Source organism: Moschus berezovskii, chromosome 2, assembly GCF_049115385.1.
Source record: "Moschus berezovskii isolate FMDL1 chromosome 2, NW_MosBer_1.0, whole genome shotgun sequence".
Classification (NCBI taxonomy): Eukaryota; Metazoa; Chordata; class Mammalia; order Artiodactyla; family Moschidae; genus Moschus; species Moschus berezovskii.
In genome coordinates this window covers 51,726,703-51,754,682 of record NC_142461.1, presented here as the reverse complement: position 1 = coordinate 51,754,682, position 27,980 = coordinate 51,726,703, and the positions used below count along the sequence as shown (strand labels likewise).

The window sequence follows — 27,980 nt, the reverse complement described above, 5'->3', positions numbered from 1 at the left end:
AGTGGTTGGTTGCCATAACAATTGTAGGAAACGTGCCCGAAAGAACTCTCTAAATATAAAAGCACTCTAAACATAGTATCATGGATAAACTGGAAGGGAGCCTGAAATCTTAACCTTAAATCTGCCTTCTTTTTCACTCTAATTTGGAGCTCTCCCTTAATCCTTTGAGGTTTACCATCACTACACTGACTGCCCACACCATCCCTCGCTTATCTCACCTGTCAGTTCATGCTGGTCTCTATAGGAACACCGAGGCCGTTCAGCAACAGGTGGCCTCATTTTAGTCTCCCTGTGCTTTATGCCTTGAGAACAACGCAGGGAGACCTGCCTCAGCTTTTGGTCTGTTGTTGGTGATGATCACTGCTCTGCACTTCACCTCTGCACCCAGCTGTATCTCACCAGTGTTGTCAGAAGCACCAAGAACACGGTCCCCTGATTCTCTCTTCTTTTCTGCTTTTGAGTGAAATGCTTTGCTTTTCCACAAATAGTTCAGAGCCTGATGCCACATGCATATTTTCTTCAAAAGTCGCTCTCTCCAGGGGACTGGAGAAGAGCTGTCAATCAGCTTGCCTTAGAAGCAAGAGATCAGAGGAAGGCATTTTCCCCAACAGTACCATTTTCCATCCCACTTTACCTGGTTCCAGTCAGCTCAATTTCACCTTTGACCCTATAACATCTCTGTAACCTTCAGTCTTATAACATCACAATTTGAAACTTGAAAATCAAATCTCAAAGTGTCTTCTCCCCGTCAAAGCGATGGTTTTTCCAGTAGTCATGTATGGATGTGAGAGTTGGACCATAAAGAAAACTAAGCGCCAAAGAATTGATGCTTTTGAACTGCCGTGTTGGAGAAGACTCTTGAGAATCCCTTGGACTGCAAGGAGATCCAACTAGTCCATCCTAAAGGAAATCAGTCTTGAATATTCACTGGAAGGACTGATGCTGAAGCTGAAACTCCAATATTTTGGCCACCTGATGCGAAGAACTGATTCACTGGAAAAGACCATGATGCTGGGAAATGATTGAAGGCAGGAAGAGACAGGGATGAAGGAGATGGTTGGATTGCATCATCGACTCAATGGACATGAGCTTGAGCAAGCTCCGGGAGTTGGTGATAGACAGGGAAGCCTGGCGTGCTGCAGTCCATGAGGTCACAAAGAGTCAGACATGACTGAGTGACTGAACTGAACTGAAGCCCGTATTTTTCAAAATAAATTTTATAACTGGGTATTCAATTAACTGTTACATTAAGCAAGCAAGACTCATTGGGTACAGCTTAGCTCTATTCTTATACCCTGCTGCTTGTCCTCATCTGCTCTGGGGGACTAGCTCTTTTCCTACCACTGGATGGAATGAGAACAGGCCCCTTTATTTTTCTGTCATTCTGAGATAATGAAAAGTTCTTTGGTTACATCAAGTCACAAGAATATTCACTTCTGCAAAGAAAATGTCTAGTCCTGTGTCAGAGGCAAAATTTCTAGCTTCAGTTAATGACCTCTTCTCTCTTCACATAAGCCTGCTTCAGGCAGAAAACCTTCAGAGAGAAAAGGAAACATGGCTAGATTCCACCATGTGGATTGTTTACCACCAGTTTCTGATTCTCAGGGTAACAGTAAGTTGGAAAGAAGAGAGGATAGGAGGGAAAGGAGGTCTAACTGAGCTGGTATGGCCACAACCTCGTGCTCATACTCAGCAAACTTGGAGTAGCTCTCTCTCAAGGGGACCTTCCTAGGTTCTGAAAAGATACTCTGTTTCTGAAGATGTGTGTGAAAGTCACTCAGTCATGTCTGACTCTTTGTGACCCCATGGATTGTATAGTCAATAGAATTCTCCAGGCCAGAATACTAGAGTGGGTAGCTGTTCCCTTCTCCGGGGTATCTTCCCAGTCCAGGGATCAAACCCAGGTCTCCTGCATTGCAGGTGGATTCTTTACCATCTGAGCCACCGGGGAAACCTAAAGATTCTCACCTGCAATTTCTTTGATGTGGTCACTTACAGTCCTCTTCCCCCCAATGCTGGGACTCCATGAACACACTTGGCCTTTTTTTGCCAAGGTCTTCGGTCCCATTCTTTTGGGTGGCCCCTGGAAGACAGCAGCTTTCCATCTAGTTCTTTGAGTAGGTGTGACAATGACCCCACACTAGCCCTGTTGTGGGCAGACTCCACTCCTGATTCATAAGAAACATGCATTCTTGTGCCAACAACTCAGGCCATGCAGGCCATTGCCAGCAAGCCCTCCTCACTCAGAGGTCCAGCACAGGTTTTTACCTCTAGAGCCCTCAGGAGAGGGCCAGACACCAGTCCACTGTGTCCCTCACACTGCAGAGGACACATGTGAGCCTCTCAGAGCAGTTCCTCTGACATCCTTCTCAACTGATTTCTGGTGGAAGGAAGCACATTACCTGTCAGAGAGAAGGAACAGGCTCCCCAGGGCATGGACAATGCTCCTAGAAAAAACCCTTCATCAAATTAACAACTCTGAACATCTGGGTGACCAGGTAAGGGTCACAGGAATGATTCTGGATCACCTCCTTACCAAGTGCTGTTTGGGTGGTCAAGCATTTCACTTTGGAATGTGGATGTGGCCATCATCTTTCACCTGGGGGCCTCTGCTGAGAATGACAGAAACCTAGTTCTGTATTAAGATCCTTGCACACTAATGAGGCTATTCATCAACTGAAGTACAATTGCGATCATCACATTTCCTACATACAGTGTTTCACTTTTATTTTTTAACTCAACAAATACTTTATCCAAAAGTAATGGGAGGTACTTGGCAGTACAGCCAGCAAATGGAAACAGAAAAAATGTGCTCTTTGCCTGGCTCAAATATGCAGTTTCATCACTATCAACATCATTACATTCAATATTCCTTATACTCTTATTAAACCAACTCCTGTGCATAGCACCTTATACGTATGCAGAAAAATTCTACTGGGGATTTTATTATTTCCCATGAGACTGCTACTGTTATCAGAGAGGGTATGTAATCTGTTCATTACACAGGAAGCAAGTGGTAAAGCAGAGATTTAAACACAGGTCTATCCAACTTCGTACCCTAAACACTTGATCTCTAGCGTCTATTATGTAAGTTGGGAGGTTTATGACAAAAGATAATAGAGCATAAGCTACAAAGTCAGAAAAATTTCAACTCCTCCTTATTCTAATTGAAAACAGCTTGAAAAAGTTAATTAAATTATTGGTCTATTACTTTGGCTATAAAATGAAAACACTAATAACTGCCTCAACTAGACATCTGCTGCACCGCACAGCATCCATCTCTCACCCCATTCTCAGCAGTGCATGATCTAAGAGAATTCAGATTTGCAGCACGATCCCACCCCTACCTCCAGGTGGAACCCGGGTGGTTTGGAGGACAATTTCCATAGGCTAGTCTCCTGGCCACAGTCATCTGTCCAGGGAAGGGCTTAGATTTGTTTGGTTCTTCTTAATCACGGACAGATCCCAACTGATACACTACTCCATAGGGTCGTTTTAAGAAATAAATGAGGTAAGATGCTGGGAGGGATTGGGGGCAGGAGGAGAAGGGGACGACAGAGAATGAGATGGCTGGATGGCATCACTGACTCAATGGACATGAGTTTGAGTGAACTCCGGGAGTTGGTGATGGACAGGGAGGCCTGGCGTGCTGTGATTCATGGGGTTGCAAAGAGTCGGACATGACTGAGCAACTGAACTGAACTGAACTGAACTGAAGATGTATAAAGCACTTAGCTTAATGCTTGGCAAAAATAAACTTACATTTATTCAATGTTTGGTGGTACTATGGAACATGAATTGGACTAGAGAATGTCAGACTGAACAGATTACTTCTGTAGCTAATAATAAAGGCCTAAACAAAATGAGAATCAAGAGATGACAGTATAGGACTTCCCTGATGGTCCAGTGGTTAAAACTCTGTGCTTCCAATGCAAAGGGATGCAAGTTTGATCCCTGGTTGGAGAACTAAGATTCCACAATGCCCTGTGATGTGGTTTACGAGAAAAAAAAAAAGGTGACAGTGCCAGGAATCATTATTAAATTAAAACTAAAAAATATATATAGCATTTCCACTAACAAAAATAGGAAATGAAGAAGAACTTGTGTGGCATGTCATTAAAATTGTTTTGAACAAGCTGAGTGTGAGAAATGAGTAGGATATTCAGACAGAAGTAATCTTGGGAGTTTTACAGACATTCTTCATGTCAAACTCACAGTTTTCAGAAAAACATCCAAGATTGCTTAGAGTGGAAGATGCATGTTTTGAAAACATGGCCAAAAAAGTGAGTGTTTGAAGCAGTAGAGTTCAGGGAGTAAATTTATTTGTATTTAAACATACAGTGCTTTCCATTTTAAAGATGGAGTCCATGGGTAAGGAAACAGCAATCTAAAGGCCAATACTATTGTATAATAATTGGGGGAAAAAGTAGAATGACAGCACTATATTATCTTAAATATAGATGTTTTAAAATTTTTTTCAGATGCCTGCTACACAGTAAACTCCTAACATTGATGTGCAAACAAATGAATGGATGAATACCAAAAATAATCTTTTGAATAAAATCATTAAAAGAAAACTACACAGATGGACAACTGGCACATGAAAGGAAGGTAAACATCGCTAATTACCAGAGAAATGTACATCAAAACCACAAGGAGGTATATCACCTCACACCTGTCAGAAGAACTATCATCAAAAAAACAAAAATGCTGGTGAGGATGTACAGAAAAAGGAACCCTTCTACACTATTGGTAGGAATGTAAATTGGTCCAGCCACTAGGGAAAACATTATGGTGGTTCCTCAAACTAAAAATAGAACTACCCTATGATCCAGCAGTTCCACTCCTGAGTGTATAAACACTAATTTAAAAAGATATATGTACCTCAATGTTCATAGCAGCATGTTCTATAATAGTCACAAACAAATACTCTTAAATGTATTTGATAGCTACTCTGGAAATGAAATACCTAATGCATAAATTATTCCACTTGATTGAATTTCAGATTAAACTGCAGTTTTTCTATCGCCTTGGAAATCATGCTGGTTTAGAACCTACATAATACTCAAATTAATATACTGCATTATTTAACAGTCATGTATTAGGTGCTGTGTATAATCCCCAGAGCTCAAGCTCAAAAGAATGGATTTTGTTTTCTGTAAGTAGAAGTAACCCAGTAAGTATGTCACTTTAATCTGAAAATCCCTTCTTCTGGACTCAGTGGCTAAATTCGTCCTGCTGCTTTAAACCACCAAGAAAATGGTTTCACTATTATTAACAATAGCCAACATAAGGATGAAAATTTACAATCAGTAAGCTCTTACGAAGAGCCTAGGCAGTTTACTAAGAATATTATATGCATTATCTCATTTAATTCTTATAAAACTGGCATTTTTCTTCATCCTTTTTTTTTTTAAGATGAGGAACCTGAGATTTAAAAACATTACACAATTCTCCCAAGCTAGTAAGTAGACGTGAATTTACTAGACTGTCTGACTGCAGAGCCTGTGCTTTTAACCACTGATAACCTCAGAATTTCCCAAAGTATGCTGCATGTGACAATCCTGGGTGGGCAGCCCACAGACAAAAGTTATTTATTAACAGTTAATGCATGTTAGAAAGAAAAACAGCTAACAGCAAATCTTTCCCAGACCCTGTGGCTTAGAACAACAAGGTCAGGGTAGATAACCAGTTCTTTTTCTTTAATCAGACGGTTTAACGAAAAGGATAAATAGTACAAATGGTAATCCAATACTGTGAAAATCAAGAAAGTAATAATTAACTAGAAGTTGAAAAACACTGGACTATATTTTTCAACACACAAGGAGAAAAATGAAAACTGGTTCACAGGACACTTAAGCCCCAGTCTTGACTGCCCCCAACTACCAGCACTGTTTCACCATTCTGGACCTTAGTTTTTCTTATCTATAAAACATAAGCTTAAACTTTGGGATCTTAGAGCTCAAAAATACATGATCCTAATGCCTTGGATCATTATTGCAATTTTTATTGCAAGAGAAGATTCTTGAGAGTCCCTTGGACTGCAAGGAGATCAAATCAGTCAATCCAAATCAACCCTGAATATTCATTTGAAGGACTGATGCTGAAGCTCCAATACTTTGGCCACCGGATGCGAAAAGCCAACTCACTGGCAAAGACCCCCATGTTGGGGAAGATTGAGGACAAGAGAAGGGGGTGACAGAGAATGAGACAGTTGGATGGCATCACTGACCAACAGACATGAGTTTAAGCAAACTCCAGGAGATAGTGAAGGACAGGAAAGCTTGGCGTGCTGCAGTTCATGGGGTCACAAAGATCGGACACAATTTAGTAGCTGAACAGTCTTTAGAGATACAATCAACATAGATGCTGAGAGGTATACTCAAAGGACAGTCCAGACAATGTCGGTAAATTATCTTTTTGTTACTGATCCATTACAAGAGAATAAGCTGATCCAGAATGTGAAATACCTACGTCAGTAAGTATTTAGTTTAGATGATTTTTTACAGCACAATCTTCTCAATGAAGGAAGCTTCCACGTTAATTTACATTCTATAGAAAGTTTCTTACTGAGTCACAGATCAGTAACAAACAGTTCAGTCCATGTACCTGAAGTGGCCTGCACATAAGAAATGGCACATATATCTTCTTGAAGTGTTTTTCTTTCAAAGAATCCGAAAAACAGGCACAAGATAAAAGGTTAAGGGGAATTTAATAGTGAGCCTGAAACAAATTTAATATTTTCTGCCTCTCTTTAAAAAGTGTCCATTTGATTTTTCATGGAAAGCTATTTGTGCTGATTGCCCAAGAGTTCTTACACAATAAAAGCATTTGGCTCTTTTTATTTGGAGAGTTTAGGAGGAAGCAATGAGTTCAGTTCAGTTCAGTTCAGTCGCTCAGTAGTGTCCGACTCTCCATGACCCCATGAATCACAGCACGCCAGGCCTCCCTGTCCATCACCAACTCCCGGAGTTCACTCAAACTCATGTCCACAGAGTCGGTGATGCCATCCAGCCATCTCATTCTCCGTCGTCCCCTTCTCCTCCCGCCCCCAACCTTTCCCAGCATCAGAGTCTTTTCCAGTGAGTCAACTCGTTGCATGAGGTGGCCAAAGTATTGCAGTTTCAGCTTTAGCATCAGTCCCTCCAATGAACACCCAGGATGAGTAGCACTATTAAATTTGTGAGGGGTCAATTCTAATTTTGGAGACAAACAAATTATAAATCTAGTGACTTCTGGAAGCTATCTGCAAGGTATTAATAGCTATAATTTGGAGATTCAGGGCTATAGGTACATTGTGATCATCTCTGGAAATCTTAGGGTATACATGAGACTTTCCAGAGGGAGAAAATATAATTAGCTTCTGTTTTAAGAACAATGTTCGCAGTCAAAGTTTCCCCAGATACTGTTTTGACATTTTCAACTTTTTTTCTTTGTATTTCCAATAGGATCTCTACATTGCCCAAACTGTCTAAAGATTCTTATTTCGGATCCAGAAGGACATGTTTTCCCTCCATATTAGTAGTGCTAAAAGTCATTCGGAGCAAACTGAACAGTGCAAAACATTAGCAATTAGCTAAACAAAAACAAATCACACTTCCAGGTAGGAAGAAAATGTAAGCCAAGAGAAACAACAATCAAAATGCATACTGTGCCAATAAGCCACACCTCACCAGCCCTATATTCCACCCAAATCCTTCCCCTTTGGGACTTATTTCTATAGAGACCATCTCTCCGTTCCACAAATAAAACTAGATGTTGCTAGGAAACAATCTGGCTTCTCAGGACACAGCTGAAAAGGAGTGGCTGCTTCCTACTAAGAGGTATAGAAACCTGAAGCTATTTCTGCTGTATGTGTGTTTATGAAACTTATTTCACAGAACCCAAGAGAGAACATGTTATGCATATTCCTTTAGTCATGACAGCCTTAAATTCAGGACGTCACTCAGACAGACGCCAACATTCTTTTCTCATCCTAGCCCTGCATTCATTCTCTACTTTCAGGTCTTCTCTAAATTCATCATCTACCCTATCTCCATATAACAGGGGCCAAGAAAACTGTTTTGCATATTTTCAAATTACTAAATACTAATTTGAAAGATTTTTCCCATCATATCATTGATTTTATTAAACTTTTGAAAATTCCACATGGGTTGGAGTTACTATTTTGAAAATTTTATGTCAAATTTTTGTTACTTCTTTTTTCCTTTCTCAACTTAATAGCCATCCCAGTGGCTCAGTTAGGAATGACTGCTGGTACAAGAAAGGCTCACTACTGAGGACTTAAACACGGATGAAGATTTTTTCCTTTGGAGTGCCAGTCTAAGCTCTTTCTTTCTTCTCTGTAATCCTTGGCTCTTAATCTTCTTGACTGATAACTTATGATGGTTACATGTATATAACAAGTCAAGACATCACATCTTTTCAATAGAGTCCAAAGCACAAGAGAAAGTGGGGGGTTAAAGACTCTCTTCATGAGGCTCTGGCTTTTCCTTAGAAAAGGAAGTTGCCCCAAAATCTTCCCTTTACACATCATTGGCCAGAACTGGGTCACATGTACACTCCTAGACTACTCACTACTTGGACTGCCACATCAGTTTAGACCCTTAAGTCTAGAGACGGCCTACTTGCCCTGAAATCAAGGGCTTGCTGCCCACCTCCTAAACCCATAATGAAGCAGGGATCAGGAAATGGCTGTCAGTTAAAGATCACAAAGCTGCCATCCCTCCCTTACCACACGGAATGGCCAAGTTGTCGCAGAAGTAAGGCTGTCTCCAGTCTAGAGGTCAAAATAATCCATCCAGAATGAGATGGACTAGCCACCGGATAGAAAGGGCTGTCTCTCCTTAAATCAAAGCCTCTTACTCTCACTTTGAGGTCCCAGATAAATCAATCTTTCTTTTAAACACAGTTGTGGTTCTGTGACTATATAAATGACACATGTTTAACGTCTCAGATGTTAGTACCCGGGCCTTTTAAAGTCATTTACTGTGGAAGACCTGTTAAAAACCAACAGTGTGTCTGAAAATACCACATATCTCATTCTACCTTCATGATACTTCTGTTCCTGAATGCTTGTCTCTGTGTTCATCCATCCTCTTAAGAGGTCTAAGGACACTAACTCCTCACACCTTTTCCATGCTAGGGATCTAAGACTATTTGAAAACATACTAAGGAGACAAACATATGGGACTCAAACCATCATTTATTACTTATTCAGAGTTCTCTGGAAATGGCTAGATGGGGAAATTAACTGGAACCTCTTACTGCCCATCCTAAATCAAAAGTAGGGGAGAAACTTCTGCTCCGGGCCATATTGTAGTAATCAGTTCCAGACTTGTCTTCCTAATGAAATGACTGTAAAACTAGTAAGCAGTTATTTTATGACATTGCACAATAGACTAAAATCCCAGAGAGAAGGGAAACTCATATGGTGACTCCATGACCATCCTGATCTTATCCAGGGAACAAGTTCCTGAGTACAGCACAGGAAGCTAGAGTTCATGACAGTTCTAATGAGCTAAGGAGGCAGCAGTCAGAGTCTGGGTCAACTGAAGTGGCTAGAATTTGCAGGCAAGGCACTGGAAAGAGTGATGAGGGAATTAAAGGCCAAAGGTCCACATGGGGATCCCCCACAAGCCTTTGGCCATGGTCTGGGCTGCATACGTACAGGGTGACACTACCAAGGCTTTCCAGAGAGTAGCTGCTCCAGGGCTGAGAGTGCAGTGGAGTTAAAGTACTCAAGCAGTTCTGGAGAACACTGGAATTACAGCCCAGCCAGAAAGAAAGGTTAACGTTCTAGGCATCTGGCTAAGACATCAGAAATGGCATTACTTAGGAATAAGCACAAAGTCCTAGAGTAAAACCCACAATAGACCTACTCTAACAAAACCCCAAATCAAGTCCTAACAAAATCCATCAGTTCAGTTCAGTTCAGTTCAGTCACTCAGTCGTGTCCGACTCTCCGCGACCCCATGAATCACAGCACGCCAGACCTCCCTGTCCATCACCAACTCCCGGAGTTCACTCAAACTCATGTCCACAGAGTCGGTGATGCCATCCAGCCATCTCATTCTCTGTCGTCCCCTTCTCCTCCCGCCCCCAACCTTTCCCAGCATCAGAGTCTTTTCCAGTGAGTCCATAAAGGAGACTAAACCTGAAGACTGAATCCCATTAAGTTAGAAGAGCTGGATAACTATATTAGGCTTTCCACAGATACATTCTGACCAAGTGTTAAATCATACCTAGTAAGTTCAGGGAAATAAATCATCCAACCAGAATAAAAATTAGCATTAAATTTAAAAGTATGCCACACAACTCAGAATTTCTACAATACAGAATCCTCAATGTCTGCTGTGAAGTGAAAAAAATGCAAAGAAACAGGAAAATGGGACTCACAGATAACAGAAAAACAGACAATAAAAACAGACCCTTGGACAAGCCCCCCTCTAAGATTGGATATGGCAGAGAATTTAAAGCAGATGTATTCAAATCAATTCAAATAACTGAAAAACGATATGGCCTGATAGAATTAATATATATCAGACTCTCATAAGAGAAATTAAAGCTATAAAAAGGGAAATGCATAGTCTATCAATGAAAAGTCAAATAACTGAAACTTTTAAATCCACTAAACAGGCCTAACAGGAGAATGAAGAAAAACAAAAAGAAAAGTTGGCAAACTTTGTAGAATCCAAATACTAAAGAAAATAAAGAAAAATTAAGCAGAGCCTCAGAACCTTAAAGAACAACATGTAACATATGTGTAACTGAAGTCTTAGAAAAAGTTCTCAGAAAAAAAGAAAAAAGAATTAATGACAAAACTTTTCACAATTTTCATTAAAAATATTTACTTAAAAAGCTTAAAGAAACCCAACCAATATAAATAAAAAGAAAATCACACCTAAGTCAGTCTTCATTCCAATCCCAAAGAAAGGCAATGCCAAAGAATGCTCAAACTACCACACAATTGCACTCATCTCGCACGCTAGTAAAGTCATGCTCAAAATTCTCCAAGCCAGGCTTCAGCAATATGTAAACCGTGAACTCCCAGACGTTCAAGCAGGTTTTAGAAAAGGCAGAGGCACCAGAGATCAAATTGCCAACATCCACTGGATCTTGGAGAAAGCAAGAGAGTTCCAGAAAAACATCTATTTCTGCTTCATTGACTATGCCAAAGCCTTTGACTGTGTCAATCACAATAAACTGTGGAACATTCTGAAAGAGATGGGAATCCCAGACCACCTGACCTGCCTCTTGAGAAACCTGTATGCAGGTCAGGAAGCAACAGTCAGAACTGTACATGGAACAACAGACTGGTTCCAAATAGGAAAAGGAGTACATCTAGGTTGTATATTGTCACCTTGCTTATTTAACTTATATGCAGAGTACATCATGAGGAACGCTGGGCTGGAAGAAGCACAAGCTGGAATCAAGATTGCCGGGAGAAATATCAATAACCTCAGATATGCAGATGACACTACCCTAATGGCAGAAAGTGAAGAGGAACTCAAAAGCCTCTTGATGAAAGTGAAAGAGGAGAGTGAAAAGGTTGGCTTGAAACTCAACATTCAGAAAACAAAGATCATGGCATCTGGTCCCATCATTTCATGGGAAATAGATGGGGAAACAGTGGAAACAGTGTCAGACTATATTTTGGGGGGCTCCAAAATCACTGCAGATGCTGATTGCAGCCATGAAATTAAAAGACGCTTGCTCCTTGGAAGGAAAGTTATGACCAACCTTGATAGTATATTAAAAAGCAGAAACATTACTTTGCCAACCAAGGTCCGTCTAGTCAAGGCAATGGTTTTTCCCGTGGTCATGTATGGATGTGAGAGTTGGACTGTGAAGAAAGCTGATCGCCGAAGAATCAATGCTTTTGAACTGTGGTGTTGGAGAAGACTCTTGAGAGTCCCTTATACTGCAAGGAGATCCAACCAGTCCATTCTAAAGGAGATCAATCCTGGGTGTTCATTGGAGGGACTGATGCTAAAGCTGAAACTACAATACTTTGGCCACCTCATGCAACGAGTTGACTCACTGGAAAAGACTCTGATGCTGGGAAAGGTTGGGGGCGGAAGGAGAAGGGGACGACGGAGAATGAGATGGCTGGATGGCATCACCGACTCTGTGGACATGAGTTTGAGTGAACTCCAGGAGTTGGTGATGGACAGGGAGGCCTGGCGTGCTGTGATTCATGGGGTCGCGGAGAGTCCGACACGACTAAGCGACTGAACTGAACTGAACTGAACAAGTACATTATAGACAAACTGCTGAAAACCAAGATGAAGAAAAAAATATTGAAAGTAGCCAAAGGGAGAAAAAGAGACACATGACATACAGGGAAGCAAAAATATGATGACATGTGAGGAAGACACAGAGAAAACTTGAAATTAGCTAAAGAAGAATAGCACTTTTCAAGAGATTTATTTCCCAAAATATTTTCCTAGCTATATCTTTTGGCTAATTCTCGATTTAGACCTCTGATCTATACTCTAGAAAGTGAAATAAATACAAAAACACCAAGATTTTGTTACTTTGGTCACTTGGGAATAAGATAACCATGGCTTTCCTTTCCTTAGAGGGATGCAGAAACAGAAAGACGGTGGGGGAAAAACTATAAAGTAATAGGAATCATTGTCTTAAGTGATTCTAGCATCTTACAGATTAAAGTGTTGTGGTTGTTTAGCCGCTAAATCGTCTCCATTTCTTTTGCAACCCCCATGGACTGTAGCCATCAGGCTCTTCTGTCCATGGGATTTCCCAGGCAAGAATACTGGAATGGGTTGCCTTTCCTTCTCCAGAAGATCATCCTGACCCAGGGATCAAACCCTCTTCTCCTGCTTTGGCAAGCAGACTCTTTACCAAGCCACCAGGGGAGCCCACAATTTAAGATATTCACACACAAAAAAGGAATCACCCTATGCAAGAAAATAAAATTATATCCCAAAAAATGTCACATAAAAAAATCATCTAAGAAAACACAATATGCTATTTGTAGCTTCATATTCAGTTCAGTTCAGTCGCTCAGTCGTGTCCGACTCTTTGCGACGCCATAAATCACAGCACACCAGGCCTCCCTGTCCATCACCAACTCTTAAGCATTACAAAATCTTAAGTGAGGGAAAAAAAAGGAAAAAATATGAGAAAAGTGAAAATAAAAATGTTTCATAAAATCCAAAATGGCAAAATTACATCAAACCCACAAGAGTTACCTCTAAAGTCACATCAAAACTGCAATATTCTTTTGTGAACAGAATAGATATGAGATATAAACATATAATTTTAAAATCATGTATCTCCCTCACTATAAACATATATTTAAACACACCAGGGGAAAATGCTGAACTCTGAAGACTTTTCCTCCCCTTTTTCTTTTTGTCATAAGAGGAATTAGAAAAATTAAAATTCATTGAATTTTTCTTTCCATCTCTTGCTATCTAGCATGAGTCAGCATTACAATTTACATAAGTAAATACAAATCAATTTTATTTTCAGTTCAGTCACTCAGTCGTGTCCGACTCTCCGCAACCCCATGAATCACAGCACGCCAGGCCTCCCTGTCCATCACCAACTCCTGGAGTTCACTCAAACCCATGTCCACAGAGTCGGTGATGCCATCCAGCCATCTAATTCTCGGTCGTCCCCTTCTCCTCCCGCCCCCAACCCTTCCCAGCATCAGAGTCTTTTCCAGTGAGTCAACTCGTCGCATGCAGTGGCCAAAGTATTGGAGTTTCAGCTTCAGCATCAGTCCTTCCAATGAACACTAAAATTGTCCAGAGAAACAAAGTGCAATGGGTTTAACATTTTAATGAAATTTCAGCAAGGATATTACCTTTGCCTCAAATAGGGTTTCTCAACAGTGTGCTGACATGTGAGGATAGATAGTTCTTTGTTGTGAGGGGGTGTCGTCTGCATTGTAGGATGTTTGGCAGCATCACTGATCTCCTGATTTCCCCTATCCAGTTCTGCCAAACAAAAACATCACCAAACACTGCCAAATGTCCCGTGTAGGAAGTAGGCAAATTGCCCCTGGTAGAGAAGCAGTGCATTAACTAGTTTTTCCCACCCTACTCCCACTCTATTCACACACACACACACAAAGTGCTTGGCTTATAATCTACATTGAAAGGAACAATATCTTCTGATAGGACATCTGTTGTTAACTTTATTTTTAAAGAACTCCCTTCATTCAGTGATAAAGTTCTCCAACTTTGGGGAATGTTAAAATTTTCTTACTAGATTTGATTTAGATTTCTTTATGACGGGTTAGTAGGTTTTACTTTTGCTTTCAACTCAAGTAACAGATATTATATTTTCTGGGACATGCGTATTCATCATGCACTCACCTATGAAAAGAGATGCAAATCAGCTAAACAGGGTTGGGACACTTTTATTAAAACAAATAGCAACCTATTTCTAAGTCATTTGTTAGAAGACTATGACACATTCTTTACCTAATTGATCTAGGTCATATCAAGGAATTTTGAAATAAAAAGATACTTTAGACTGCAAGTTATTCTTAATGTAATTCAACCTTCTGAAAATACAGAACATTTTGTATATCAGTTATCTAAATCTGAACATCTTTTTCATTGGTTTAAAAATACTAGTAAATGTTTATAGCCATCTCTTTCCAAAATGCACCTAATGATCAAGGGTAAAGTGAAGTTTTAAAAAGAAAATACTGCTGGTTCTGATGTTTAATTAGGGCAGAAATTAACCACAGAATTCATATCAGCAAAGGTATTTATAATTGTTGATTCCCCTACCCAAAAGAAGAAGAAAAAATTCCCAGGATATGTTTTAATTTATTATTTTTAATTTATATATGTGTTTTAATTTATGTATGTGAATTTCTTCCCAGGAGAAAACACAGAATAGTATAATGTCAGAGCAAAATGTATGTGCTAAATAACAAGCAAGTCTAGTTCATTTGACTCACCTATGTGATACAGTCCTATCCAATCACTGGGATCCACCTCCTCTTTAATGTCCCAGAAGATGATGAGGTTCTGGGCTTGCCCCAGCGTGTACTCATACATACTGGCCGTCAAGCTGGAGCGGCTCTCAGAGGTTACCAGATCTGTGTCACTGTTGGCCCGCTGTAGGGTCATATTCTCGGTCATGGAGCTCTGGGCAGCCAGGCTCTGGAGGTTCTCTGGACTCAGGGTGTACCGCATCTGGGGATTTCGACGCCTTACAAAAAGCAGGTGCTCCCGGGCTGAGCTAGCCATCCCGTCTGCCTCTCTGAGGTTGACTTCCTACAAAGCTGTAGAAACAAAACATACAAAACATTAGCATTACAATGCAAGGAATTACATTTAAGCTTCCCAGACAATGACTTTATGAGTGTTTGTTAAAGCCTAACCCATGCAATAATCACTGTCAAAATAAAATGTAACACTCTACTGTCAACTGATGATGTCAGAAACAATGTCCATAGACTGAGGTCACATGATGGCAAAGGTCATCAAACACCTGTGGCCTCAATTTCACTACTGGGCACAGTGTCCTCATAGCAATTAAGAAGGGGCTTCCCCTACCATCCCTTTAATGTCTATCCTTCCTCCTTCAGAAATAGCATCCACCTCTCCTTCACCCAACTCACATATTTATTTGTTGATGCAATTAAATTTTAAAATAGCAAGACAGAAAATTTTGACCCATGTTAAACAGAGTTGAAATACACCAGTGAGGACAAGTTCATGTGCTCAATTTTCTTCTCATGGGAATAAAACCCACCAAATCCTTCTTCAGGAACTTGCCCAAATGTTACCTCCTCACTTACATATAGTTGACCATTCCATTTAAAACTGCAACATCCAAGCATTTCCCACCCCTCCTTCCTTGCTTTACTTTTCTCAAAAGCAATTACTATGATCTGATGTACCACAGAGTTCAGTTCAGTTCAGTTGCTCAGTCGTGTCCGACTCTCTGCGACCCCATGAATCACAGCACGCCAGGCCTCCCTGTCCATCACCAACTCCCAGAGCTCACTCAGACTCAAGTCCACAGAGTCGGTGACGCCATCCAGCCATCTCATTCTCGGTCGTCCCCTTCTCCTCCCGCCCCCAACCCTTCCCAGCGTCAGAGTCTTTTCCAGTGAGTCAACTCGTCGCATGAGGTGGCCAAAGTATTGCAGTTTCAGCTTTAGCATCAGTCCTTCCAATGAACACCCAGGATCGATCTCCCTTAGAATGGACTGGTTGGATCTCCTTGCAGTCCAAGGGACTCTCAAGAGTCTTCTCCAGCACCACAGTTCAAAAGCATCAATTCTTCGGCGATCAGCTTTCTTCACAGTCCAACTCTCACATCCATATATGACCACGGGATAAACCATAGCCTTGACAGAGTACCATGTACTTATTTGGTTCTTGTGTATTTTCCCCCACAAGAAGGTAAGCTTGGGGAAAGAATAGTCTCCTCAATAAAAGGTGATTGGAAAAACCGGGCAACCATGTGAAAAGAATGCAACTGGACCATTGCCTTACACCATACACAAAAAACCAACTAAAAATGGATTAAAAACTTGAAGACCTGAAACCATAAAACTCCTAGAAGAAAACACAGACCAAAATTTCTTTGACATAAATCATTGCAATATTTTTTTGGTTCTGTTTCCTAAGGCAAAGGAAACAAAAGCAAAAGTAAATAAATGGTATCTAACTAAACTTAAAAGTTTTGGCACAGTAAAGGAAATCTCTGACAAAACAAAAGGACAACCTACTGAATGGAAGAAAATATTTGTAAATGATATGACTGATAAGGAGCTAAATATTAGGAGACGATATATACTGATAAGGAGCTAAATAAACTGATAAGGAGCCAAAATATACAAAGAGCTCATGCAACTCAATATCAAAAAAAAAAAAAACAACCCAATTAAAATATAGGCAGAAGATCTGAATAGACATTTTCCCAAAGAACACATACAGATGGCCAACAGGCACAAGAAAAAATGCTCAAAATTACTAATTATCAGGGAAATGCAAATCAAAACCACAATGAGACATCCCCTCATACCTGTCAGAATGGCTACCACCAAAAACCAAACAAATAACAAATGTTGGCTAGGATGTGGAGAAAAGGAAACTCTCCTGCACTGTTGGAGGAAATGAAAATCAGTACAGTCATTATGGAAAATCATATGGAGATTTTTCAAAATATTAAAAATAGAACTACCATATGATATAGGAAGGAGATCAAATCAGTCAATCTTAAGGGAGATCAACCCTGAATATTCACTGGAAGGACTGATGCCGAAGCTAAACTTCCAGTACTTTGGTCATCTAATGTGAACAGACAACTCATTGGAAAAGTCCCTGATGTTGGGAAAGATTGAGGGCAGAAGGAGAACAGGGCATCAAAGGATGAAATGGCTGGACAGCATCACCAATGCAATGAACATGAACTTGGGCAAATTTGGAGAGACGTTGAGGGACAGGGAGGCCTGGCTTGCTGCAGTCCATGGGGTCACCAAGACTTGAACATGACTGGGCAACTGAACAGCAACAACAATGATACAGCAATTCCACTTCTGGGTATATATCCAAAAGAAATGAAAGCAGGATCTCAAAGAGACATCTACATTCCCATGTTCGTTGCTGCGTTATTTGCAATATTCAAAATATGCAGACAACCTAAGTGTCATTTAACGAATAAATGGATAAAGAAGATGCAATATTGATGTATGCATGCAATACATACAATGGAATATTATCCAGCTGTGAGAAAGAAGAAAATCCTGCTGTTTGGAACAACACAGCTGAACACTGATGCCTCATGCTAAGTGAAATAAGTGAGAAAAAGAAATGTATTATCTCACTTATATGTGGAATCTAATTTAAAAAGAAAAGTCAAACACCCAGAAACAAACCAAAAGAGTGGTTACCACAGGCTGCAAGACGGGAACAATGGGGAGGTTGGTAAAGGCGACAAACTCTCAATTTTCAGATGGATAAGGTTCGAGGAGCTAAAGTGAACGATGAATGACTACAGTTAATGACACCATATTATACAATTGAAATTTGCTGCTGCTGCTGCTGCTAAGTCACTTCAGTCGTGTCCGACTCTGTGTGACCCCATAGATGGAAGCCCACCAGGCTCCCCCGTCCCTGGGATTCTCCAAGCAAGAACACTGGAGTGGGTTGCCATTTCCTTCTCCAATGTGTGATTTGCTAACAGAGCAGAATTTAAATGTACTTATCAAAAAAAATAATAAATGAGGTGATGAATGTGTTCATTAACTGGATGGTGGGAATCCTTTCACAATGTACATGAATAACAAATCATCATGATGTAAACATTAAACATCTTACAATTGTATGATCAATTATACCTCAGTAAAGCTGAGAATTAAAAAAAAAAAAGAATGTAAGCTTCACAAATGCATCTATTTGCTCACAGCTTCGTCCCCAGTGTTTCCAACAGTGCCTAGTAAACAGTTCAGTTCAGTCGCTCACTTGTGTCTGACTCTTTGCAACCTCATGGAGTGCAGCAAGCCAGGCTTCCCTATCCAGCACCAACTCCTAGACCTTGCTCAAACTAATGTCCATCAAGCTGGTGATGCCATCCAATCATCTTATCCTCTGTCATCCCCTTGTCCTCCTGCCTTCAATTTTTCCCAACATCAGGATCTTTTCCAGTGAGCCAATTCTTTGCATCAGGCGGCCACAGTATTGGAGCTTCAGTTTCAGCATCAGTCCTTCCAATGAATATTCAGGACCGATTTCCTTTAGGATTGACTGGTTGGATTTCCTTGCAGTCCAACAGTCTATCAAGAGTCTTCTGCAACACCACAGTTCAAAAGCATCAATTCTTTGGCACTCAGCTTTCTTTATACTACAACTCTCACATCCATACATGACTACTGGAAAAGCCATAGCTTTGACCAGATAGACTTTTGTTTGCAAAGTAATGTCTCCGCTTTTTAATATGCTGTCTAAGCTGGTCATTGTTTTTCTTCCAAGCAAGCATCTTTTAATTTCACGGCTGCAGTCACCATCTGCAGTGATTTTGGAGCCCAAGAAAATAAAGTCTGTCACTGTTTCCATTGTTTCCCCATCTATTTGTCATGAAGTGATGAGATCGGATGCCATGATCTTCATTTTTTGAATGGTGAGTTTTAAGCCAGCTTTTTCACTCTCCTTTTTTACTTTCATCAAAAGACTCAATTTCTCTTTGCTTTCTGCCATAAGGGTATTTTTATCTGCATATCTGAGGTTATTGATATTTCTTCTGGCAATCTTGATTCCAGTTTATGCTTCATCCAGCCCAGCATTTCACACAATGTACTCTGCATATAAGTTAAATAAGTAGCAAGACAATATACAGCCTTGACATACTCCTTTCCCAATTTGGAACAGTAGTTAGTACAAACTAGGTATCAATAAATGTTGAATAAGCAGATCAGTGGCCAGTGAGCATCCTTCTCCAAGATACCCGTTAAGTTCCTAGAAGACACTCCTTACTGTCTCCTAGATACTCATGACTTAACACCTTGAGTCCCTTTTCTGGGCCTGTCCTTTGCCGCCCCTGATTTCTAGCTGGTCCACAATATTTCTACCATCTAGATCATAAGTTATTTCCTTTGGCTCCCATCTAAAAGAACAAAGCCTTTCCTGTTGGAACTTAGATTCAGCCCCCTGCCTGCTCACTTTGAGTCTAGTCATAGATACCCATTTTCTTCTCCATTGCCAGACTCTGACAGAGATTCTTTCCAAGACCTCTGTACTTTACTCAAAAAACGAAGATCATGGCATCTGGTCCTATCACTTCATGGCAAATAGATGGGGAAACAATGGAAACAGTGACAGACTGTATTTTCTTGGGCTCCAAAATCACTGCAGATGGTTGACTGTAGCCATGAAATTATGTATGGCTCTATAGGCTCTACATAGAATGAATATGGCTCTCTTCTTCACTACCTCTTTCATGACTGCTTCATTCACCAATAGGTTTATGGATTTAACATTTACTCTGCATCCCCAGTACGTGCCGGCCTCTTCAACATATTACATCTTTTCAAAAGCCCACTCCTATAAGGTGTTCTAGAATGTCAACAAGAACTTCCATTAAAAAAAAAGAGTAATCCTTGGTTCAATGGTTACATTATTAACTAATAATCTTGGATACCTAGTCTGAGAGAAGAAAAGAGGATTTCCTAATTTTTCCCATCCCCTCATCCATTTTCACAAACACTTGGGTGAAGGTGAAAATTCTGCCACTGCCAAGGTCACAGTACTTGCAAATATATTTATTCAATTAATTTCTGCGATAAAGTTGATTCACACTTTCACTGGGATTGCTGGGCAAGATGTCCTGTGTAAAAATGACAGAAATAAAGTGAACAGAGAAACTAATACTCCTCTTCATAAATTTAAATTAATACTCCTCTTCATTAATTTAAACTAATATTCCTCTTCATAAATTTAGCTCTTGCTTTCTGATATGGTATATAGTAACTCTGACATCATATAACCCATAACTGTTACACAACTTCAAATCCATGAAGCCTAAATTCAGGTCAACCTCTAATGTGAGGTTTCATGAAATTTTCATTTTAGTGAATTTTAACAGGCCATTCTTTGTCTGTAAACCCAGAATGAGCTCAGCACCACATCAGTTTCAAGAAGCACTATATATAATTAAATCCTAACACACTGTAGTAAAATAGAAAATGCAGGCTGTACGTAACTATTTCCCTGGAAGAAACAGGCCAGAACCTTTACTGCTTTAAGCCACAACAAAAAAACACCTGAAAATTACTCTACTCTAGAAAAAAAAAGGGGGGGAAGGGATGTAAATGAAAACTATTTAATCAGAAAGATAGGTAAAACACAATGGAATAAAGAATAAGTTCCAAACTCTGATTATGAGTTTCAGTCATCTCTCCACTATTAAGTTGCTCTGTCATCTTGAAAAATTTATTTTAACTCTGTGCTTACATCTTCCCATCAGTATAATAGAGACATAATAACACCTGGTTCCAACATAGAATTTTGGAGAAAACTAAATGAATCAGTACAGGTAGAACATTTAGAACAGTGCCTGGCATATAAGTGCTCAATTGTGTTTAACTATTAATGATGTTATGTGACTATATTCTACTTTAATTATACCAAGTAGTACTGATTTTAATACTCCCCTGATCCCCACAATTATTGGGAGAGTAGATTATCAGCACCCTCAATTATTCAAAGCATAGTCCCAAAAACAGAAAGAAAAAAAAGAGCCTTGTAGGCAACGAGGAAAAGCTATTCAACCTGGTATTAATGACACTTCATGTACATCTACAATTTGTTCTTCAAGTATGTGATAGAGCTAGTAAATGCTCATGGGGCATCAGGAAGTGACAGTAATAGAATATTTATAAAATATTTAACATTTTCCAAAACATTTTCACTTCTACAATCTCAAGTGAGACCCCAAAATAATATGAATTAAGTTTGAAAAATGCTATCATCTCCGTTTTCAGATGAGAAAACTGAAGATCTGCAAGACAAAAGATTGGCTGAAGGAGATCTGAGGTAAGTCTTAAAGGATTACAGGAAAAGAAGAAATGCATGAAAAGCATTCATACATCCTTACTAGAAGGATGGTTATGGAGAAGCAAGCAAGGAAGAGGGTATGAGAGGGAAGAAACAAAATGAAAAACAAGTTCTGCAGACATCTGTGTCTCTTTTGCTGTCTCACATATAGGGTAATCGGTACCATCATTCTAAATTCCATATATATGCGTTAATATACTGTATTGGTGTTTTCCTTTCTGACTTACTTCACTCTGTATAACAGGCTCCAGTTTCATCCACTTCATTAGAACTGATTCAAATGTGTTCAATGGCCGAGTAATATTCCATTGTGTATATGTACCACAGCTTTCTTATCCATTCGTCTGCCGATGGACATCTAGGTTGCTTCCATGTCCTGGCTATTATAAACAGTGCTGCGATGAACACTGGGTTACACTTGTCTCCTTCTCCTCCCACCCCCAATCTTTCCCAGCATCAGAGTCTTTTCCAGTGAGTCAACTCGTCGCATGAGGTGGCCAAAGTATTGGAGTTTCAGCTTTAGCATCAGTCCCTCCAATGAACACCCAAGATTGATCTCCTTTAGAATGGACTGGTTGGATCTCCTTGCAGTCCAAGGGACTCTCAAGAGTCTTCTCCAACACCACAGTTCAAAAGCATCAATTCTTCAGCAATCAGCTTTCTTCACAGTCCAACTCTCACATCCATACATGACCACTGGAAAAACCATAGCCTTGACTACCCGGACCTTTGTTGGCAAAGTAATGTCTGCTTTTTAATATACTATCTAGGTTGGTCATAACTTTCCTTCCAAGGAGTAAGCGTCTTTTAATAACAGTGTAAGAGGATTCCCTTTTCTCCACACCCTCTCCAGCATTTATTGTTTGTAGATTTTTGGATAGCAGCCATTCAGACCTGTGTGAGATGGTACCTCATTGTGGTTTTGATTTGCATTTCTCTGATAATGAGTGACGCTGAGCATCTTTTCATATATTTGTTAGCCATCTGTATGTCTTCTTTGGAGAAATATCTGTTTAGTTCTTTGGCCCATTTTTTGATTGGGTCGTATATTTTTCTGGAATTGAGCTGCAGGAGTTGCTTGTATATCTTTGAGATTAATTCTTTGTCTGTTCCTTCGTTTGCTATTATTTTCTCCCATTCTGAAGGCTGTCTTTTCACCGTGCTTATGGTTTCCTTCGTTGTGCAAAAGCTTTTAAGTTTAATTAGGCCCTGTTTTACCACATCCAGGAGGCAGTGGCTGCTTGGGCACCGGAGGGCCGAGAGGAGCTGATCCACATTCAAAGCAGGAGGCGCGGCCTTGAGGAGATACCCCTCGTCCAAGGTAAGGTACAGTGGCTGCGCCTTGCTGGAGCAGCTGGGAAGAGATACTCCACGACCAAGTGGAATATAAGAATCCAGTGTTCTGGGGAGGAAGGAACAAGATGGCGGAGGGATAAGACGGCGAGACCACTTTCTCCCCAACAAATTCATCAAGAGAACATTTGAACGTGGAGTAAAGTCCACAAAACAACTTCTGAATACTGGCAGAGGACATCAGGCTCCCAGAAAAGCAGCCCATTGTCTTCTAAAGGAGAGAGAAGAAATCCAGCTCCACCCACCAGAACACCGACACATGCTTCCCTAACCAGGGAACCCGGACAAGTCACCCGTCCAACCCCACACACAGCGAAGAAACTACGTAATAAAGAGAACTCCACAAACTGCAAGAAGAGGGAAAGGCCACCCCAAGCAAAGCAATATAAGCAAGATGAAGAGGCAGAGAAATACCCAGCAAGTAAAGGAACAAGATATTTGCCGACCAACACAAACAAAAGAAGATGATATAGGGAATTTACCTGATAAAGAATTTCAAATTTTGATGGTGAAAATGATTCAAAATCTTGAAAGCAGAATGGAGTTACAGATAAATAAGCTGGAGAAAAGGATTGAGAAGATGGAAGAAAGATTTAATAAGGACTTAGAAGAAATAAAAAAGAGTCAATATACAATAAATAATGCAATAGATGAGATCAGAAACACTCTGGAGGGAACAAACAGTAGAATAACAGAGGCAGAAGACAGGATAAGCGAACTAGAAGATAGAATTGTAGAAATAAATGAAACAGAGAGGAAAAAAGAAAAACGAATTAAAAGAAATGAGGACAGTATTAGAGACCTCTGGGACAATGTTAAACGCTCCAACATTCGAATCATAGGAGTCCCAGAAGAAGAAGACAAAAAGAAAGACCGTGAGAGAATACTTGAGGAGATAATAGTTGAAAACTTCCCAAAATGGGGAAAGAAATAATCACCCAAGTCCAAGAAACCAAGAGAGTCCCCAACAGGATAAACCCGAGGCGAAATACTCCAAGACACATATTAATCAAATTAACAAAGATCAAACACAAAGAACAAATATTAAAAGCAGCAAGGGAAAAGCAGCAAATAACACATAAGGGGATTCCCATAAGGATAACAGCTGATCTTTCAACAGAAACTCTTCAGGCCAGAAGGGAGTGGCAAGACATACTTAAAGTGATGAAAGAAAATACCCTACAGCCCAGATTACTATACCCAGCAAGGATCTCATTCAAATATGAAGGAGAAATCAAAAGCTTTACAGACAAGCAAAAGCTGAGGGAATTCAGCATCACCAAACCAGCTCTCCAACAAATGCTAAAGGATCTTCTCTAGACAGGAAACACAGAAAGAGTGTATAAACTTGAACCCAAAGCAATAAAGAAATTGGCTACGGGATCGTACTTATCAATAATTACCTTAAACGTAAATGGGTTGAAATTTTCAAAAAGGCTAGGAAACAATTCTCATAGCCATCAATAGTTCAGTGTTGAGTTCATGAATAGTTTTTAAAGTTTGGGACAAACTGTAGTATTTGCTATTTGAAGTACTATTTGTAATTGGCATATTACGATGTAACATTGGTCTTCATTTCCAACTTAAAACACCTAAAAATGCCTAACAGGTTTTTAGATTTGTGAACTTTAGTTGAAATGTATTTTACGATGTTACTAAACCTGCAGAAATATTGAAATATTTCAGAGAACTCATTCACTGTACATTTAATTTATTTTATTTATAAAAGTTATGAACTGTAGAAAGTTTTACTTGTTGGGTCAAATGCTTGTTGCTTCAAATGCTTGTTGCATTTGAAGTGCTAGTTACAAGAAAATCAAATACCATCAATGTATAAATGCTATTAACTTTTTAAAGGACTCTGGAGTATAAGTAAGTTTGTTTAAAGAAATTTAGTCTGTTCTACTTGTAAAAAAATAAATAAAATTGGAAAAATAAATAAATAAATAAAAGAAGAATTAAAAAAAATTAATTATGACATTTTAATTCTACTTCTTTGACTTAGGATGAACAGAATGCTAGATTTCAATTTATGTTTTAGATTTCTAATTTAAAAATAGATATGCAACAAGCAACAAAGGTTTACTGTATAGCACAGGGAACTCTATTTAATATCTTGTAATAACCTATGATGGAAAATAATTTCAAAAATAATATATATGTATTTGTATAACTGAATCACCTTGCTGTGCACCTGAAACATTGTAAGTCAACTATACTTCAATAAAAAATATATATTAAGAAGAAAAAAAAATTAGGCCCTGTTTATTTTTGCTTTTATTCCCATTACTCTGGGAGGTGGGTCTTAGAGGATCCTGCTGTGATATATGTCAGAGAGTGTTTTGCCTATGTTTTCCTCTATGATTTTTATAGTTTCTGGTCTTACGTTTAGATCTTTAAGAAATATACCATGTTCATGGATTTGATGAATCAATATAGTGAAAATGAGTATGCTACCTAAAGCAATCTATAGATTCAATTCAATCCCTAAGAAGCTACCAACAGTATTGTTCACAGAACTAGAACAAATAATTTCACAATTTGTATGGAAATACAAAAAAACCTTGAATAGCCAAAGCAATCTTGAGAAAGAAGAATGGAACTGGAGGAATCATCCTGCCTGACTTCAGGCTATACTACAAAGCTACAGTCATCAAGACAGTATGGTACTGGCACAAAGACAGATATATAGACCAGTGGAACAAAATAGAAAGCCCAGAGATAAATCCATGCACCTATGGACACTTTATCATTGACAAAGGAGGCAAGAATATACAAGGGAGAAAAGACAATCTCTTGAACAAGTGCTGCTGGGAAAACTGGCCAACTACTTGTAAAAGAATGAAAATAGAACACTTTCTAACACCATACACAAAAATATATTTACATTTTGAATTCTAAAAGGAACTCAACCACAGCTCTTAAAGAATTGCTTCTATTTAAAAACAAAGTTAATTCCAACTTCCAAACCACCCACTTTAAAGGAACTTTTAGAGCCAGCACTTTCAAGCCAGTTGCCGCATGCAGTGTGATATGAGATAAGGAAGAGAAGAGAAGATCAGAAGAAACTTGGGCAAAGAATGTGAAGTAATTTACTTGGAACCTCACCAGTGAGCAGGGAGCCATTCCAGGATCTTAAGCAGAGGAATCAAAATATGAAATTTAAGCATGAGAAAATAAATCTGATAGCTTATGAAGGACTGATATTAAGAGGAAGAAAACAGAGATGAGGAAAACAGTTAAGAGCTAACTGATTAGTTAAGACATCTGGCACTAAGTGTTAAGAATAGATTTCATTAAGAATAGAATTCAGTTCATGTTACAGCAATATTTCAAAGTAATAACACAGTAAATCAGGAATATTTCAAAGAAAGAGCCCCAAAACTTCGTGACATACTGGATATAGGTGATAAAAGTGAGGGAGCAAATTAAGACTCAATTCTGGATTTTCAATCTAACTGAAAACAGAATCCCAGAGGCATTGATGAGGCCGAGAAAATCAATACTACTTTGGGTATTTAAAATAAAAGCAATACATCTCAGTAACTGTGTCCCAAAGACTCTTCTGAAGGTGGGCCTGAGTTGCTGGTTATTATGAGGCCAGGGACAAAATAAATACTCAAATGCAAGTTTCTGCTTAGTAATGGTCTTAGAATTTATTAGTTACAATTGACTACACCAATATATCTCTAAAAGGATCAGCTCAGTGTTTAAAAACCTCACTCAGATGTTTTACTCTACATAACTTGGATTAATAGAAAAGAAATAAAATCAAAATGCTGAGATTACAATAAGGCTAATCACTGTAATCATTACCAAACCTGCTTTGGAAAACTTCATTTTTCCCTTATAATAAAAGTAGTGTATTTTTCGGAGAAGGCAATGGCAAGCCACTCCAGTACTCTTGCCTAGAAAATCCCATGGATGGAGGAGCCTGGTAGGCTGCAGTCCGTGGGGTCGCTAAGGGTCGGACACGACTGAGCGACTTCACTTTCACTTTTCACTTTCACACATTGGAGAAGGAAACGGCAACCCACTCCAGTGTTCTTGCCTGGAGAATCCCAGGGACGGGGGAGCCTGGTGGGCTTCCGTCTATGGGGTCGCACAGAGTCGGACACGACTGAAGTGACTCAGCAGCAGCAGCAGCAGTGTATTTTTTAAGAGCTCATGTCTCCATAATAAACAAGATCAAATACCATGTAGAAATCAATTTGCAAAGTTGCATAAAAATTTTAAAAATTAAACTACTCTACAGTTAAAATTTTAGTTTATAACTACTGTATTTCAATGCAATGTTCTCTTATGGGAAAATCAGTGTTACTCAAACAAAAGGTAATGACTGCTTCATATTTTCTGTTGATATCTAAGAATTCTTCACATATGTCTTGGTTTCATACCTATGCTTTTTGCAATAAGAAAGACAAACCTTCCTTGGACTGTCATCCATGAAAAGCTTTAGCAGATGAAGCTAATGGTAAGGGAAACTGATTAGTAGTCACCATATTTATTAAAAACATAGCTTGTCCTTTAAAGCTCCTTAGACAATCCACCCCACTGTGAGCCTCTGCTGAGGCTCTATGTCCCATTCGCAAATGACACAATTTAACATGATATAACACTCCCTGAGGCGGGGGGAGGGGGGACACCCTCCTCTTCTAATTATGATTAGGTCTGCAATAGGTTGCTCTCTCACATTAATAGACACCTACTTAAACAACAATCAAAAACAAAATCACCTTTATTCCAGAGGTCGAGAGAGTTATAATTACTACATAAATTGCAAAATGCCTTAGTAGACACAACTTCATTTCCAAAAGCAGCAGATTTTATTTAGAAGATAAAGACAGCAGCAGATGACAAATACATTAAACAACTGGTTTTATCTAAAATATGTTTCTTAAAGAATCTGGAGGTCAATTTATTAAATTTCACCTAAACAGCAAACACTGAAAATATTCATTATGAAAAGATTTTTACAGACTGGAAATACACCCTCAGATTTTAACTTCTTAGACTGAAAAAAAATAATGACTAACATCTTTGTTAACCCTTCAAATTTCATCAAATACACCA

At 39.3% G+C, this 27,980-nt stretch overlaps 1 protein-coding gene across 2 annotated transcripts in view; it reads right to left on the bottom strand.

The window, feature by feature from the left end:
- Nucleotides 1-27,980, bottom strand: part of HECW2 (HECT, C2 and WW domain containing E3 ubiquitin protein ligase 2) — a 446,193-nt gene that overhangs the window by 241,272 nt on the left and 176,941 nt on the right. For both annotated transcript variants that reach the window (XM_055397171.2, XM_088828674.1), the window contains exon 2: nucleotides 14,948-15,274. In XM_055397171.2, coding sequence (XP_055253146.2) covers nucleotides 14,948-15,239 — 292 coding nt within the window. In that variant the 5' untranslated portion in view covers nucleotides 15,240-15,274. The remainder of the gene's footprint in view (nucleotides 1-14,947; nucleotides 15,275-27,980) is intronic.